General features: G+C 42.3%; 1 protein-coding gene across 17 annotated transcripts in view; it reads right to left on the minus strand.

Moving 5' to 3' along the window:
* The window catches only part of TACC1 (transforming acidic coiled-coil containing protein 1), a 122,434-nt gene that overhangs the window by 87,581 nt on the left and 17,632 nt on the right, over positions 1–17,221 (minus strand). For 2 of the 17 annotated variants that reach the window (XM_058720636.1, XM_058720634.1), the window contains exon 1: positions 3,566–3,732. The exons of 9 other annotated variants lie outside the window; for them this stretch is intronic. In XM_058720636.1, coding sequence (XP_058576619.1) covers positions 3,566–3,642 — 77 coding nt within the window. In that variant the 5' untranslated portion in view covers positions 3,643–3,732. Of the gene's footprint in view, positions 1–3,565; positions 3,734–17,221 lie in introns of those variants that run through there. 6 more of the 17 variants (XM_058720639.1, XM_058720638.1, XM_058720632.1 and 3 more) reach the window with 5 other exon arrangements.

Genomic DNA, 17,221 nt, shown 5'->3' on the forward strand with positions numbered 1-17,221 from the left:
TTGAGGCTTGAGATTCTCTCTATCCCCCCGTCTGCTTCTCCCCCACTCACACTGTCTGTCTCTTTCAAAATAAATAAGCTTTAAACAAAATGTTCTTTAATGTTTTATTTATTTTTGAGAGAGTGCAAGCAGGAGAGGGGCAGAGAGAGAGAGAGACAGACAGAGGATCTGAAGCAGGCTCTGTGTTGATAGCAGCAAGCCTGATGTGGGGCTTGAACTCCCGAACCAGGAGATCATGACCCAAGCCAAAGTCAGACACTCAACTGACTGAGCCACCCAACTGCCCCCCCCAAAATGTTCTTAATCATTAAAAATAATAATGAGTATTATCTTGGGGCTCCTGCGTGGCTCAGTCAGTTAAGCGTCCGATTCTTAATTTCAGCTCAGATCATGATTTCACAGTTGTAGGATCAAGCCCTGAGTGGGGCTGCACACTGAGGATTGAGCCTGGTTGGGATTCTCTCTCTCCCTCTCTCTCTCTGCTCCTCCCCCACTCACACACTCTCTCTCTCAAAATAAATAAACATTAAAAATAATGACTATTATCTTAAAATCAGACATTTCTTTTCATGTACATCCATACTTCCTTATATTTCACAATACAGCTCTGTCACGAAAGATTTATCTGGCTAATTTTAGCACTAGGTTAAATTATTCCAAAATATAAATTGTGAACATCCTGAAACATAATTTCTTCCTCAAAAGACAGATGCCAGCAGTAATGCTTTCCTTGTGAGATTTTCAAGTTTTTATTTACTTATTTAAAAAAGGAACAATAGATTTTGAAAATGCAACTGAAAAGGCTTGAGTAGGAGAACTTCCTTGAGGTCAGTGTTATCCACGACAGCCATATGTCCGGCAGGAAATCTGCAGCCGAGTGACATTAACAATGAATCCCCATTTTCTCAGACCCTGGAGACACTTGTGGCTTGTACATCTAAATAAGGCAGGGCTTGGACAAAGCATACTTTTAGCTTTTCATATTACAGGCATGGAATCTCATATTTCTAATATTTGACCTGGTGCATGCAAAGTCGTTTGTAGGGCTGACTTTTTAAACAGAATCTGCACACTCTGATGAGACCAAATAATCCTATCACCAGCTACATGAGTTTCTGTGCTTCTTTTTTTTTAATTTTTAAAAAGTTTTTATTTATTTTTGAGAGAGAGAGAGAGACAGACAGACAGACAGACCAGGAGCAGGAAAGGGACAGAGAGAGAGGGAGACACAGAATCCGAAGCAGGCTCTAGGCTCCAAGCTGTCAGCACAGAGCCCAACGCAGGGCTCCAAACCATGAACCAAGAGATCATGACCTGAGCCAAAGTCAGACGCTTAACTGACTGAGCCACCCAGGTGTCCCTGTGTGCTTCTTGATGTATTAAATTGGGCTAAATTCCCAGGTGAAGATCAAAGATGGGCTTCTATGTTGATCATATTTAGGCAAGCTTTGCTAAATATTTAAGGTACACGTAAGAACTTCATTGAAGAGAAAGATCCTCTATCCCCAAGCCACTGGATAATCTAACAACTGAGAATCAAATTCCTTACCCTAACAACTGAACCTTACACAGAAAGTACTGAGTTCGGCATGCTACCAGTGAATGATCCCAATATTTACTTTCAAATTACACAGTAAACCCTGCCACTCGTTCACAAAGATTAGTCAATTTTTATCCTTAGGTAAAACAATATATTGTTCAGAGATAAAATTATAACTTGTTTTTTGTACATACATGATTTTATAGCACCTTCAGAACAGCCTATCAAGTGGACATGGTTTTCATTCCCATTTTACAAATAAGGAAACAAACACAGAGAGGTTAAGGAACAGATAAAAGATCTCCAGCTGTTAAGGAGCAGAGCCTAGAATTAAACCCAGGATTATGTGCTTCCAAAACTCTTAACTTCATCTCAATGTTACACTGCGTCTCATGTTTGTTTTTGAAAAAGGTTAAATCAACTTTGGCAATTTCCTTTTAGTAGGTACTAAGCATTGCTAATTCAGATTTCTGCCTTATGCAGGAAGAATTAAAGGAAAAAAAAGTGGGATGCAGTCTGCCAGCTGAGACAAAAGTCTGCTTCCTAAGACAGCCCTAACTCTCCTGTGGGAGGCAGCTGCAGCAAGAGCTCTGGAGTCAGACAATGGGAGTCCACCACTTTCTAGCTGTGTGACCTTGAACAAGTCACTTAATCTCTCTGTCCTTCAATTTTCTCATCAGTAAAACAAGGGCAGTAATAGAAATGAACTCAATGTTCTTGGGGGTTAAATAACTTAAAAGAATGTTTTTGCGCATTGTACATGCTTGTATTTAGAGGGTTTTTGCACATTTTACACGCTGGATAATTCTCAGCTCCTCATACGATTAATAAGCTGCCTGAACTAAGTTTAGTGTCCATACATAAACATCAGGAGGCACAACTAACATGCCTATTATTTAGATATTCAGAAAGCTACTTTGCCTTAAAAAGATGATCAAGGGCGCCCGGGGGGCTCAGTCGGTTAAGCCTGACTTTGCTCAGGTCATGATCTCACTGCTTGTGGGCTGGAGCCTGGCTTCAGGCTCTGTGCTGACAGCACGGAGCCTGGAGCCTACTTGGATTCTGTCTCCCTCTCTCTGCCCCTCCCCTGCTCGCACTCTCTCTCTCTCTCAAAAATAAATAAACATTAAAAAGAAAGGAAAAAAAAGATGATCAAAAGCCCTCCCATGGCACAGACTGCTGTATGTCAAGGCCCAGGGTATCCTCAAACGAAATAGCTTTGTCACTGGCTGACTGAAAATACAGTATGAGTTCCTCTACATTACCTCACCTCCAAGTTACACACACGCTCCAAAATTAATTTTAAATGAAAAGGTTAACTATTGTTTGGGTTCTCAAGTAGTTAGCAACGCATCCTCTCTGGCGAGAAGCATGGCCACCTTGCAAACCGTGCAACTAATTTGCTCTAAATCACGTTCTCTAAAAGTGTTTCTTCGCAGCTTGCATTTCAGTTACTTGGTGTCCCCAATTGTTGTTGTCCCAGAACAAAAGCCTAATTGCTGCTGCTACAATACAGCCCTTTTTCTGAGATCATCATGAAGCCCTCGGAGCAAACAAGAGAGGGAGTTCTCATGAGCAGCAAGCACTGCATCCAAATTCCTGCACTCCAAAGGCCAACACGAGCCAAATTATCGGAGACTCGAGCCCCTTGCTTATTATCTACACTTCCCTGCAAATAGCTGTCTCGCGAATACTTCAGAGCCCTTTAGGACACATGTGTTTTCCTGCCCGGACGAGTTCGGAAAAACTCGGGGCCCCTTTCTCCCACCCGCGCAGCGTGAACAAGCGCCGGGCAGCAGCCCCGCCTGGGCGCGATTCTGTCGCGGTGGGGTCGTGGCCGGGCGCCCCCGGGCCCCGCAGGGCGAGGCTCGGGACGGAACGTCCCACCAGGCCCAACCCGGAGCCCCCGGGCGCGGGCGGGAGCCCCACCTTCCCGGCCTTTGAGGGACCGGCGCCGTGCGCCCGCATCCCGGGCTGGCACGCAAACCCCCGAACGGCGGCCCCGCGGAGGGATCAGGGACTCACGCGCTCTCTCGGGCTGTCGGGGGCCTCTCCCCGGCCGGCTCCCGGCCCCGCGGGCTCTGAGAGTGCGAGGCTCCCATGGCTCGGAGCTCTGCGCCCCGGCTGCGCCGGCCCGAGCTCCGCGGCGCGCCGGCTCGACCCGGACCCTGGGCGGGGAGGAGGCGGCGGGGCGGGGGAGGAAGGGTGGGGCGGAGGGGCGGGCGGGTGGTGTGGAGCCCTGCCTCAGGGTCCCGGCCGCCGGCAAAGCCGGCTAAAGGGCGTTGCTCGAGACGCCGCCAACTTCGCCGCCAATTGCAGGGCTCGGCCTGCGCCGCGGCTCGGGACGCACGCCCCGCGACGCCGCGGGGAGATGCTGAGCTGCCGGAGGGGCTCGGGTCGCGGGCTCCGCACCCCCAGCCGGGGAGCCGCTTGGCGGCAGAGGAAAACAGGTGGAGTGGGTGGGGGCCTGGGCGCGCCCCCGGGTCCCCACGGACGGGGAGACGTCGCTGTTTCTGCCTGCCCGGCCCGGGGCGCTCGGCGGCGCCTGGCTAGCCCCTGCTCGAGGCTAACAGGGAAGAGGCTCTGCGGGGAAGCACCGATAGGGGGCGGTGTGTGTCGGGATCCCGAGACCGAGGCTGCCTTTCCGCACGGCACCGCTCCCCCGCAGCAACTTCTTCGGAGACTGACACGGGGGCTGAGCTGTGCAGAAAAACGGGTTCATCCTGGTTGTGCCTCCGTCTAGCTGGGACACATAACTGCACCCTATGCGAGTCATCTGTAAAATGAGGTTGTATGTTCATTTTTACCTCTAATGACCCTTCTGGTTCTGACATTCAGTTTAGAATGAATTCTCTTCCTAATGCTGGCTTAGGGAAAAATGCACCCTATCCCTCCCACTGCGCCTGTGACCCACCTAATGACACACCTAGTAACTCCCTTTGCATAATATTTCATGCCCTTTCTCATCCATTCCCACCTCCTACATCCCTCCTCTCCAGCCATCTCTCCTCCATCCCAGAGTTTTGTTTCGTTTTAAAACAAAGATTGGAATGCCCTTTTGTGCTAACACCTATTTATCCTGCCAGACCAACTCATACCTTCCTTCTATAACTCTATCCTGCATCCTGATAGTACATCTTTTTTTGTTGTTTTGTTTTTTGTTTTTTGTTATTGCCGGTCTCTTTCACTAGAATGTAAACTCTGCGAAGACAGAGAATTTGTTTTTTTTTTTTTTTCAACGTTTTTTATTTATTTTTGGGACAGAGAGAGACAGAGCATGAACGGGGGAGGGGCAGAGAGAGAGGGAGACACAGAATCGGAAACAGGCTCCAGGCTCCGAGCCATCAGCTCAGAGCCTGACGCGGGGCTCGAACTCACAGACCGCGAGATCGTGACCTGGCTGAAGTCGGACGCTTAACCGACTGCGCCACCCAGGCGCCCCGAGAATTTGTTTTTTCACTGTTGCCCCAGCACCGCCTGGTGCATAGTAGACATTAATAATTGTCGATAAATGCATTCATCCTACACATTTGATCGTTTTCCTCCCCAGTGTTCCTACACCATGTGTTAATTCCTCTAACATAGCACTTACCAATCTTATTTTATAATTATTTGTCTTTCCACTAGAATATGAGTTCTGTAATGACAAGAACCCTTTCTTATCTCTGTATGCAAGCTTAGTGCCTGGCACAGTGCCTCTGTCCTGGCATATATACGATAAGTATTTGCTGAATGAATGAATGAATGAGCGAGCCAGTGGCAACGCACACAGAATGGTGTTCAATATCAACTTAATTCTTGACTCGAAGCTTTAGGCAATGAAGATGTATGTGCCTACATTTTAATGTTTCCAGAAAGGATTAGAAAACTCATACTAGAGACTTAATATTTACAATAGATCTCTCTCTCTCTCTCTTTTTATGTCTAATTTTTATTTCCTGTTTATACATTATCTACACTCTACTATAGCTGGAGAGTTCCTAGAGTTCAGGATGCTGCCACACTGTAGGCATATACAAACAGAGTCTTTGGGGGTGGGAAAATAAACATTAATTAGTAAAAGTGTAGTGAGACTAGGAATTGAGACAGGGGGAGGGGAGGAGGATTTCAAATAGCTGTAGAAAAGTTGACTTTTGGCAGATGATTAAAAAAAAAAAAGCTCACATTCTTCACACATCCTGTCTGTAATACCTTGGCACTGAGATTGAAGTGCCACTGATAACACACACATAACCCTGTCAGAGCTGTGGTCCCTTTCAGAGGAACACTCAGCCTCTCCTGGTAAGAAAGGTCTTTATTCCCAGTAGATCATTATAAGGGAAAAATGGGGGGGGGGGGGGAACGCAACAGGCGGGGCAGGGAAGGAGGGGAAAGCTTTCTTTCTACTGGGTAGACAAGATGGGCTGTTGGGAAAAGTTTTATTATTATCAGTGGAGAAAGGCACAGGGTAACATCACTAAAATGGTTTAAAAGAAAAGGAAATATGTGACGTCCACACCCTATGGTGATGCAGAGAAACCGAGACAATGAGGAGAAACAGTGTCTGCAAAATAATGTGAAAGTTTGTGTCTACTGGCGGGGCCCAGAGACATGGCCAATATAGAGACATGGGCATCTGGGGCTCTAGACCCAGGGGAGTGAAGACAGTGAAGGCGAAGTCTTATCTTTGGAAAATAAACTTATGAAGCCTTTTCAGGGAAAATGCCCAGGATAGACCTGAGAGATCCAAACATTCCTCTTCCCCGCAACATTTAATGATTGGCTCTTCTCACAGAAGCAAAGCCAGGCTCTATTTCCTCATCTCAGAGACTGGCTGCAGATCTCCAACAAAGGAATAGGCTATGGGATATGTAAAGATCCTCTGCTTCATGTCTCTTTGTTTAAAATCCTTCTTGCTTTTTATCTTTCAATTAGAACACAAAATTTAAAAGCCCAGCATCCCTGAGCACCTGGGTGGCTCAGTCAGTTAAGCGTCTGACTTCTGCTCAGGTCACAATCTCACAGTCCGTGGGTTCCAGCCCCGTGTGGGGCTCTGTGCTGACAGCTCAGAGCCTGGAGGGTGCTTCAGATTCTGTGCCTCCCTCTCTCTCTCAAATATAAATAAACATCAAAAGCTCAGCATCCCTAATGAAGACATAGAATTGTTACCACGCAATCAAGAGTTCTTCTCCGAGGAAAATTAGTAAAGAAATGCAACCACCTCCTCTCCCTCAGTGTGGTTCTGAAGTTGTGAGCTCAAAGGCCACTCATAAGTGGTGGACAACCTTGCTGTCATCTGACCTATTGACTGAGCAAGTAATGCCAGTTCTGGGGCTCCCAACTATTCATACAGCTGAGGAGTTGTTCTTCAAGAAGAGGGCAGGAAGATAACAGCTGGACACCACTTGCTGTTGCATTTGATAGGGAATAAAGGAAGAATAGAACCTTCTGACTGTTTTATGGTGTCTGTAGTTTCTGCCTAAAGTGACCAAAGAAGAAGAAAGGGATGAGGAGAGGAGGGAGGCAGCCTGCATTTTGTAGTCCCTGGGTCAGCAGACTGCTGAACATGATGGCCAGCTGGGATCAAAGGAGATATGCAGCCTGTGATGGAGTCTTGGAGGGGTAATATTTGATATCCAGTGTTATAGTTTCCATTTTGCATTATAATTCTGTCAGTAGGCATTTTTTAAACATTGGAAAACAAGTAAAGAAAGAAAATTTAAGAAACTGAAATTTATGATTGCCACCTAGATTGCAAAATACACTCTTCAGTGTCAAACCCTACTGCCAGAATGCTACTTATGCTCAGTAGAAGGATGCGAGCTAACATTTATTGGATACCTGGGACGTTGCTTGGTGGTTGGTGAAAGTAAGCACATTTAGTCCTCGTAACACAGAGAAATGATAACAATAGTAGGTAATAGTTTTTTAAGTACTTTTTATGTACTAGACTGTTCTAAGTGCTTTAGGTTTACTAATTCATTTAATGTTCATTACATTACAACGTTTATAGGCACTTTTAGTATCCTCAATTTACAAATGAGTAAAGTGATGCATGGACACTTTAACATGCAACACAGCTACAAAATGGCAGAGCTAGGAATAGAACCCAGGTAGGTTAACTCCAGAGTTATAACATAGAGCTTAGCCTCTATGCTATATTTCCTTAATTTTTATGCTGTGCGCCCCATTTTATTTTATTTTATTTTATTTTATTTTTTAAAGTTTATTTATTTATTTTGAGAGAGAGAAACAGAGCATGAGAGCAGTGGAGGGGGAGAGGGAGAGAGAAAGAATCCCAAGCAGGCTCCATCCGCACTGTCAGCACAGAGCCTGATGCGGGTCTTGATCTCCTGAACAGTGAGTTCATGACCTGAGCCAAAATCAAAAGTCAGACACTCAATGGATTGAGCTACCCAGGTGCCCCTGTGTACCCCATTTTAAGATGAAGAAACTGAGGCTTTGAGAAGTAAGTACCATAACCAGTATTTAAACCCAGTTCTGTCTTGATCACAAAGCTTATGTTCAACATGGATTTGTCTCCCCAGCAATCATGCCAAATGAGTATTACCCTTCACAGTAGCCCTCTTCGGAAGTTACATGCTTATCTCAGAGCTGCCCTACCTTTCCATTTTTGGAAGTTATTGAAATGTTAATTTATAAGCCAAAGGATAAAGTTAGGTTTACTACATATTGTTTGTTAGTAAGAGCCACATATTGTTCTTGAAATCAGGTAATGTAAGTGCTCCATCACTGTTCTCCTTTATCAAAATAGTTTTAGCTATTCTAAGTTCTTTGTTTTCCATATAAAAATTTTTTTCTTTTTCTTTTTCTTTTCTTCTTTTTTTTTTTTTTTTATTTGAGGGGGTGGGGCTGAGAAAGAGATGGAGAGAGAGAGAATCCCAAGCAGACTCCATACTCAGCGTGGATCGTGCTGACCCTGGGATCATGACCTGAGCCATAATCAAGAATCAGACTCTCAACTAACTGAGACACCCAGGCTCCCCTTCCCATATAAAATTTAAAATAAACTTGTAAACTTTTTAAACAACCTTGTCTAGATTTCCACAAGGATTACACTGAATCTATTGACTAATTTAAGGAAGATCGGTAGTTTAACAACATTGAGACTTCTAATCTATGAACATGGTGTAGCTCTATTTATGTAGCCCTTCTTGAATTTCCCAGAATGTTTTGTAGTTTTCAGTCTATAGGTCCTGCACATCTTTTGCTAAATTTATTCCGAAATGTTTTATGCTATTTTAGATGGAGAAATAAAACTGATTATTGTATATTGTATCCTGCTATCTAGCTAAATTCATTATTACTACTTTTTTTAAGATTAAAAAAAAATTTTTTTTAATGTTTATTTATTTTTGAGAGAGAGAGAGACAGAGACAGAGACAGAGCATGAGTGGGGAAGGGGAAGAGAGAGAGGGAGATACAGAATCTGAAGCAGGCTCCAGGCTCTAAGCTGTCAGCACAGAGCCTGATGTGGGGATTGAACTCATGAACCACGAAATCATGACCTGAGCTGAAGTTGGACACTTAACCGACTGAGTCACGCAGGTGCCCCTCTTCTTTAAATGTTTGATAGAATTCACCAGTGGGGAGCCATCTGAGGCAGAAGGTTTGTCAGATGTTTTTAAATTCCAAATTTCCTTTCTTTAATGGTCATAGGGCTCTTCAAATATTCTGTTTCTTCTTGGCTCAGCTTTGTAATTTATGTCTTTCCCAGAATGTGTCCATCTCACCTAAATGGTCACATTTAATGGCATAAAGATACTCATACTAATAATAATGGAGTGTTCTTCTTTTAATGTCTGAAGGATCTGTAATGGAGTCCTCTCTTTCATTACTGATATGGCAATTTCTTTTTTTTTTTTCTTGGTCAGTCAGGATTGAGATTTATCAATTTTATCAATTTTTCCAGTGACTAGCTTTTGGTTTTATTAATTTTCCCTTTTTTTCCTGTTCTCTATTTCATTTATTTTTGTTTTATCGTTATTATTTCCTTCCTTCTGATTGCTTTGGGTTTAATTTGCTTCTTTTTCTAGTATTTTTAATTAAAAAAATTTTTTTAATGTTTCTTTATTTAAAGGGAGAGAGAGAGACAGAGTGTGAGAGGGGGAGAGGCAGAGAGAGGGAGACACAGAATCTGAAGCAGGCTCCAGGCTCTGAGCTGTCAGCACAGAGCCCAATGCAAGGCTCCAACTCATGAACTGCAATATCATGTCCTGAGCCAAAGTCAGATGCTTAACTGACTGAGCCACCCAGGCACCCCTTCTTTTTCTAGTTGGAAAAAGGTGGAAACATAGACAGAAAGGTGGGAAATTGATTTAAGAGCTTTCTTCTTTTATCTTAGAGGCATTCAAAGCTATAATTTATTTCCCTCTAGGTGCTACTTAGCACATCCCACAAAGTTTGATATGTTGTATTTTCATTATCATTCAGTACCAAATATTTTCTAACCTCTTGTAATTTCTTCTTCAACCCATTGAATATTTACAGTATGGGTATTTATAGTATTAATATTAACATAGTATTAATATAGTATATAATATAGTATTATAGTATATAATATAGTATTAATATTTATAGTATATAGTATTTATAGTATTGTTTAGTTTCCAAATATTTATTATTTTCCTAGTTATCTTAGTTTCTAATTTAATTTAATTATTGTCAGAGAACAAACTTTTAAAATTTACTGAAACTTGTTTATGGTCCAGAATATGATCTATCCTGGTAAACATATCACATGTACTTGAAAAGAATGTGCATTTTGCTGTTGTTGGGTGAAGTGTTCTATAAATATCAATTAGGTCAAGGTGGTTGATAGTGTTGTTAACAGTTTCTTCTTTGATGATTTTTCTTTGTTTATCAATTTCTGAGAAACAGTATAATCTCCAGTTATGATTACATATTTCTTCTTTTAATTCTGTCAACTTTTGCTTCATATATTTTGAAGCTGTTATTGAACACAGGCAAATTTGCAATTTTTCTTTTCTTTTTTTTTTTTTTTTTGAGAGAGAGGGAGAGAGCCGAGTGCACACACACTGGGGAGAGACAGAGAAAGAGGGAGAGAGAGAATCTTAAGCAAGATCCATTCGAAGTGCGGAGCGCGACATGGGCTCCATCTCACGAATCTCGAGACCATGACCTGAGCCGAAATTAAGAGTCAGACACTTAACCGATTGAGTCACCCAGGCACCCGAGTGATTTTTATGCCACCTTGACTAAAACTTTTATTGCTCTGAAGAGCTCTTTATCTCTGGCCATACATTTTGTTTAGAAATCTATTTTGTTTGATACTAATATAGCCACTTCAGCCTTCTCCTGCTTACTGTTTACGTGACATATCATTTTCTATCCATTTTTGATCTATCTCTGTCTTTGTATTTAAAGTATGTCTATTTGTTCCTTTTAATAGACTTTATTTTTAAGAGCAGTTTTAGGTCCACAGTTAAATTGAGCAGAAAGTATAGAGAGTTCCCATGTACCTCCTGCCTCCAGACACACACCCTCTCCCCAATACCGACATCCCATACCAGAGTGGTACACATGTTACAACCAACACTGACGTCATTGTCCCCCAAAGTCCACAGTTTATATTGGGATTCACACTTGGTATGGTACATTCTATGAGTTTTAACAAACATATAATAACAAAAATCCACTATTCTAGTATCATACAGAATAGCCTCACTCCTCTAAAAACCTGCTGTGCTCTGCGTATTCATCCTTCCCCCCACCCCATTCCCTGGCCACTAGATATTTTTACTGTTTTTATAGTTTTGCCTTTTCCAGAACATCATAATGGAGTCATACTGTATGTAGCCTTTTCAGCCTGGCTTGTATCACTTAGTAAAATGCATTTAAGCTTTCTGTGTGTCTTTCTGTGGCTTGATAACTCATTTCCTTTCAGCCCTGAATAATATTCCTTCTCTGGATATCTCCATTCACCTATTAAAGGACATTTTGGTTACTTTGGGAATTTTTGGCAATTAAGAATAAAGCTGCTATCAACATCATGTGAAGATTTTTGTACGAAAGTTTTCAGCTGATTTGGGTAAATGTCAAGGAATGTAATCACTGGCTTTATATGGTGAGAGTATGTTTAGTTTTGTAAGAACCCACCAAGGTATCTTCCAAAGTGGCTGTACTACTTTGCCCTCCCACCAGCGATGAGTGAGAGTTCCTGTGGCTCCACATCCTCACCAGCATCTGGTGTCACGAGTGGTGGGAATTTTTGCCATTCTAACAGGTGTGCAATCAATGGTACCTCCTTGTTTTAATTTGTAAGTCTCCTAATGACATACGATGTAGCATATCTTTCATATGTGTATTCGCCATCGATACAACCTTTTCAGTGAGATGCTGCATTTGGCTTTTTAATTCATTGAAAAACAATCATCAATTTTAATTTTCTGAGTGGAGTGTTTAGGTTATCAACATTTAATGTAATTATGGATATGATTGGGTGAGGCCTATCATTTTATATTTTTGCTTTCTATTTTTCTCTTTTGACATTTGCTTATCCATTTCCCATTTCCTGCCTTTTTTTATTTCTTTAATATTTTATAAATTATTCCATTTTAGTTTTATTGATGGCTTTTTAGCTAGTGTTCGCATTCTTATTTTAGTGGCTGACCTATAAATTACAAAATCCATCCTTAACTTTTCATAGCCCATTTAAAATTAACAATGTACTGGGACACCTGGGTGGCTCAGTCGGTTAAGCATCTGACTTCAGCTCAGGTCATGATCTCACAGTTCATGGGTTTGAGCTCCTCGTTGGGTTCTGTGCTGACAGCTTAGAGCCTGGAGCCTGCTTTGGATTTTGTGTCTTCCTCTCTCTCTGCCTGCACCCCCCCCCCCCACCTCCCCACTTGCCCTCTGTCTCTGTCTCTCTCCCTCTCTCAAAAATAAATAAATAAACTTATTTAAAAACTCTTAAAAAAATAAAGTTAACAGTTACTTCTTCATATACATTCTAGAGATGAAAAGTGCAATTTCTGAAAAAAAAATTGAGCAGATGGATTCAACATCCAAATAGATACATTAAATGAAAGAATAAGTAAACTTTAAGATGGACCAACCAAAATTACTCAAGATGAGTAACAGGCAAAGACCAAAAATAAAATGAATAAAATCTTAGGGACTTGTTAGATGATATAAACAGTAAACATACATGGATTCCCAGAAGGAGAGAAGAGAATGGAGTGGAGGAAATATTTGAAGAAATGATCACCAAACTCCTCCCAACGGTAATAGAAGTCAGAAATTTGCAGACACAAGATGCTGAAAAAACACCAAGTAAAATAAACATAAGGTAAAAGTAACATAAAAGTCTTCTCTAATCACATCCTGGTCAAAATGTTGTAAACCTCGAAAGCAGAAAGAGAGCAACACATAAAAAGGGATTTCCATTTGGTTCTTTTTTATTGCTTCAATTTCTCTGCTGAAACTTTCCATTTATCTCCTGAGATTTTGATTCACTGAAAACAAGCATTTTTCCTTAATTTTCTTTGCTTCATGGAAGATGGCAATAAAGTCTTTTAAAACTACAAAACACTTACACATCCTTGCCTTCGAAATTCCAACATCTTATTCATCTCCAGGTTAGATGCGATTGACTTCTAAGAGGTGTTTTGTGTTCCCGGCTCTTCATCTGTCAGGTAACACTGGACTGCATCTTGGACATCATAAATGCTAAGTTGCAGGGATTTCAGATTCCATTCTTTTTCTCTGATGAGAGTTGTTTTTCCTTTGTTTCAGCAAATGATTTTCTCACAGGGCTTACACTGCAAACTGTTTCTCAGGTAACAGCTCCAGTCCGGGTGTAGATCTTTTTGTCTGGCTGAGCTGCTTTGAGTGTGTTCTGTGCATGTCTGGTTCAGGGGTTAATCAGAAATTTAATTTGGGGATCCTCTTTCTGACGGTTTCCTTTCTGGGTTCCCCCACCTTTTCAGCATTCATGATTTTCAGACTTGACCCTTCTTACTCCCTAAAACAGCAAGACTGTAGAGTTTTTCAGTCTTCAGTCTTGTGTTACACAAGCCACTATGTGAACTACACTGAGCCCCAGGCTAAAAGCCATGGTGGCAGAGGACTTTCTCCTGTGACTCCTCATCTCCTCTCCTTCAAGCTGACATGCAACACCACAACCTATTTATTTCTGTTTTCTCTTCAGTATCTCCAGGTAGTCACTTTATATATCATGTCCAGGTTGTAGAGTTATTTTCTGCAAGAATGATCTTTATACCCAGAATAGTCCATAATATCCAGAGATAAGAACCCATATATTGTTCTTATGAAATGGTAATACTCAGCTTTACCACCCACTTTACTCATCACAGTTGTCCTGAGTGACCCCAGTTTCAAAAGTCAAATCTACCTCCACAGGATGAAGATTCATTTAGAATACTGAAAATAGGGGCGCCTGGGTGGCTCAGTCAGCTGACTGTCCAACTTCGGCTCAAGTCATGATCTCATAGTTCATGGGTTCGAGTCCCACAATGGGCTCACTGCTGTCGGCAGTGTAGAGTTTGCTTCGGATCCTCTGTTCCCCTCTCTCTGCCCCTCCCCCACTGTGCGAGCACATGCATGCTCTCTCTCTCTCTCTCAAAAATAAATAAAACATTAAAAAAAAAAAAGAATACTGAAGATAATTTGCTATGTGCCCTGAAGACAATTTTAAGGGATAGGACCAAAGGAGTTGAGCAATGGAAGCATCATTGCATAATTGCAGTACGTCTGTAATATCTTAAGGTGACAGAGGCTAATATTTCCTAATATCTGTTCTTCTCTTTTAGTAAAACAAACAAAGAGAAAACCACCTGGTTTTTGGCTATTATGAATGAAAGCTACATTTCCCTATTACACGTCTCTATTACATGTAGATATGGCCATGTAACTAAGTTTTGGTCAATGGGATAAAAATAGAAGTGTCAAGTTCAGCTTCCATGAAGCATCATTAATGAAGAGTGTGGAGGTACTACAGTCTGAATGCTTGTGTCCCCCTCAAATTCATGTGTCAAATAGTCCCCAAGATTGACGGTATTAGGAGATGGAGGCTTTGGGTGCTACTTAAATCATGAGGGTGGAGCCCTCATGAACGACATCGGTGCCCTTACAATGACATTGACTCCAGAGAGATCCCTTGCCCCTTCCACACTTTGAGGACAATAGCCAGAAAGCACCGGCTATGAACCAGGAAGAGAGCCCTCACCAGAGTGCAACTATGCCAGCGTCCTGATCTTGGACTTCCAGCCTCCAAAACTATGAGAAATAAATGTATAAGCTACAGTGTCTGTGGTATTTTGTGATAGCAGCCCAAATAGACTCTTTACCTTGCTGGCTGGGATATTGAGGGGCTAGCTGAATTCATGCAGCCACACTTCATCTTGAGGTTGAAGGAGCCTGGATCCATCACATCATGGAGCCTCTAAGCCTGCTGTACAGATTTTTTTTTTTTTTTAATGTGAGAAAAAAAAACTTACATATTGCTTAGCTACTATTATTTTGGATTTCTGTAAACCTCAGCCAAAGGAAATCCTAATTAATATTCTGGTCCTTAAGTTGCAGAGAAAAACAGTCCTATTATCTTGTACTCAAACTGGAAGAACTGTATTACTTAGTCGCCCTGTCAGCAATTATTCCACCTACTCTTTAATTTTTTTTAATGTTTATTTATTTTTGAGAGACAGAGAGACAGAGCGTGAGCAGGGGAGGGGCAGAGAGAGAGGGAGACACAGAATCTGAAGCAGGCTCCAGGCTCTGAGCTGTCAGCACAGAGCCAGATGTGGGGCTCAAACTCACGGACTGTGAGATCATGACCTGGGCCAAAGTTGGACACCCAACCAACCGAGCCACCCAGGCACCCCTATTTCACCTATTCTTTAGATAAAGAGTGTGGACAGAGGTGCCTGGGTGGCTCAGTCAGTTGAGTGTCCAACTCTTGATTTCGGCTCAGGTCATAGTCCCAGAATCGTAGGATCCATGCTCAGCATGGAACCTACTTAAGATTCTCTCTCTTTCTCTCTCTCTCTCTCTCTCTCTCTTTCTCTCTCTCTCCTTCTGCCCCTCTCCCCTGTTCTCACTCTCTCTCTCTCTCTCTCAAAAAAAAAATGGGGCGCCTGGGTGGCGCAGTCGGTTAAGCGTCCGACTTCAGCCAGGTCACGATCTCGCGGTCCGTGAGTTCGAGCCCCGCGTCAGGCTCTGGGCTGATGGCTCGGAGCCTGGAGCCTGTTTCCGGTTCTGTGTCTCCCTCTCTCTCTGCCCCTCCCCCGTTCATGCTATGTCTCTCTCTGTCCCAAAAATAAATAAAAAACGTTGAAAAAAAAAATTTAAAAAAAAAAAAAAAAAAAAAAAAAAAAAGACTGTGTATAAATTAGCCCCTAACCCTAATACTTCTCAGGCCTGAAGTTCAGCTCCTGCTGAATGTACCCATAAAACCTACCCCCAGCCATCATTGCCCCCCATGCGAATCTATGCCCTATCCCAAATAAACTTCCTCCAACTGAAGGTTTCCATTCTCTTCTCCCTCAGTCTTGCCCTGAGTGATTTATTCATTCATGCATTCATTCATTCATTCACCAAATACATACAAACACCCACCTTGATGTCTATCTCAATTTGAATTCATCTTCACAAAAATGTTGCACAAGGTGACAGTTGCCTGAGGCCTGCCACCAGCCTCCAGTGACCACATTGACCCTAATTCCACCCCACATCATTGTTATGGCACTGCCTAAACATAACAAAAAAGTCAAAACCAAGAGACTGATTCCTGGAACAGAGCTGGAAAGGACCCTGGGCGTCATCTAGCTTTTCCTTCTTATATTAATACACGTGAGCCAAGGCCCTGACCCACTTGAGATTTGCCCAAGGTCACAGAGACCGTGCCAGAGATGCAGCCAGGACTCAGAGTTCCCCACCCCATCCAGGCCTTTGTTTTTTCCTCCCTTCTCATTTCCTTCATGCATACTTAATCCAAATATGAAGATTACATATCTGTTACTTTGATTAGAAAATATAAAAATATTACCTTAAAAACCATCCTTATACTCAGTGACAAGGAAATAAATTACCTTTGGTGATTTGTCTTTGAATTTATTCTCAGCTTACTCTGAAGAGGGAACATGCCAGCAACCCAGACCAGGACCTTTGCCCGGGCTGGAGCCATTAGCACTGAAGAAAATTAAGTCAGGTGAAAGTCACATGCTTCCTTACAAGGTAGGTTTTCAGTTAGTTTCCAGCCAAATGCCTTTTGCCTAAGGCTAATTCTCAGAAATTCTTCCACAATTCCACCACTGTGTGTATGACTGTTCTCTTACACTTTGTGCTAGCAAAGCTGAATTCTGGCACAAACACACACACACACACACACACACACACACACACACACACACAGAGTCTTTGTTTCCCTGCTTCAAGGTGATACAACTGTCATCTATAATAAGTGGGCAGTTCCCAGAAGAAAGCTTGTGCTTCAGATCTGTGACACTGCCCTCCTCCTGTGGAAACAGCTGCCAACTTCACAATTTCAATCTGTATTCTCCGGGACAACAAGGAAAGCACTTAAAAAAAAAACAAACCCACAAAAAAACCCTACTTGTCAATTCTATGCCTACATAATGGTTCAGGGACTATATACCTACATAATAGTTCAGTGTGCTTTCTATTGATTTTGTTTGG

Source organism: Neofelis nebulosa, chromosome 3 (assembly GCF_028018385.1).
Source record: "Neofelis nebulosa isolate mNeoNeb1 chromosome 3, mNeoNeb1.pri, whole genome shotgun sequence".
In the NCBI taxonomy this organism is placed as follows: domain Eukaryota; kingdom Metazoa; phylum Chordata; class Mammalia; order Carnivora; family Felidae; genus Neofelis; species Neofelis nebulosa.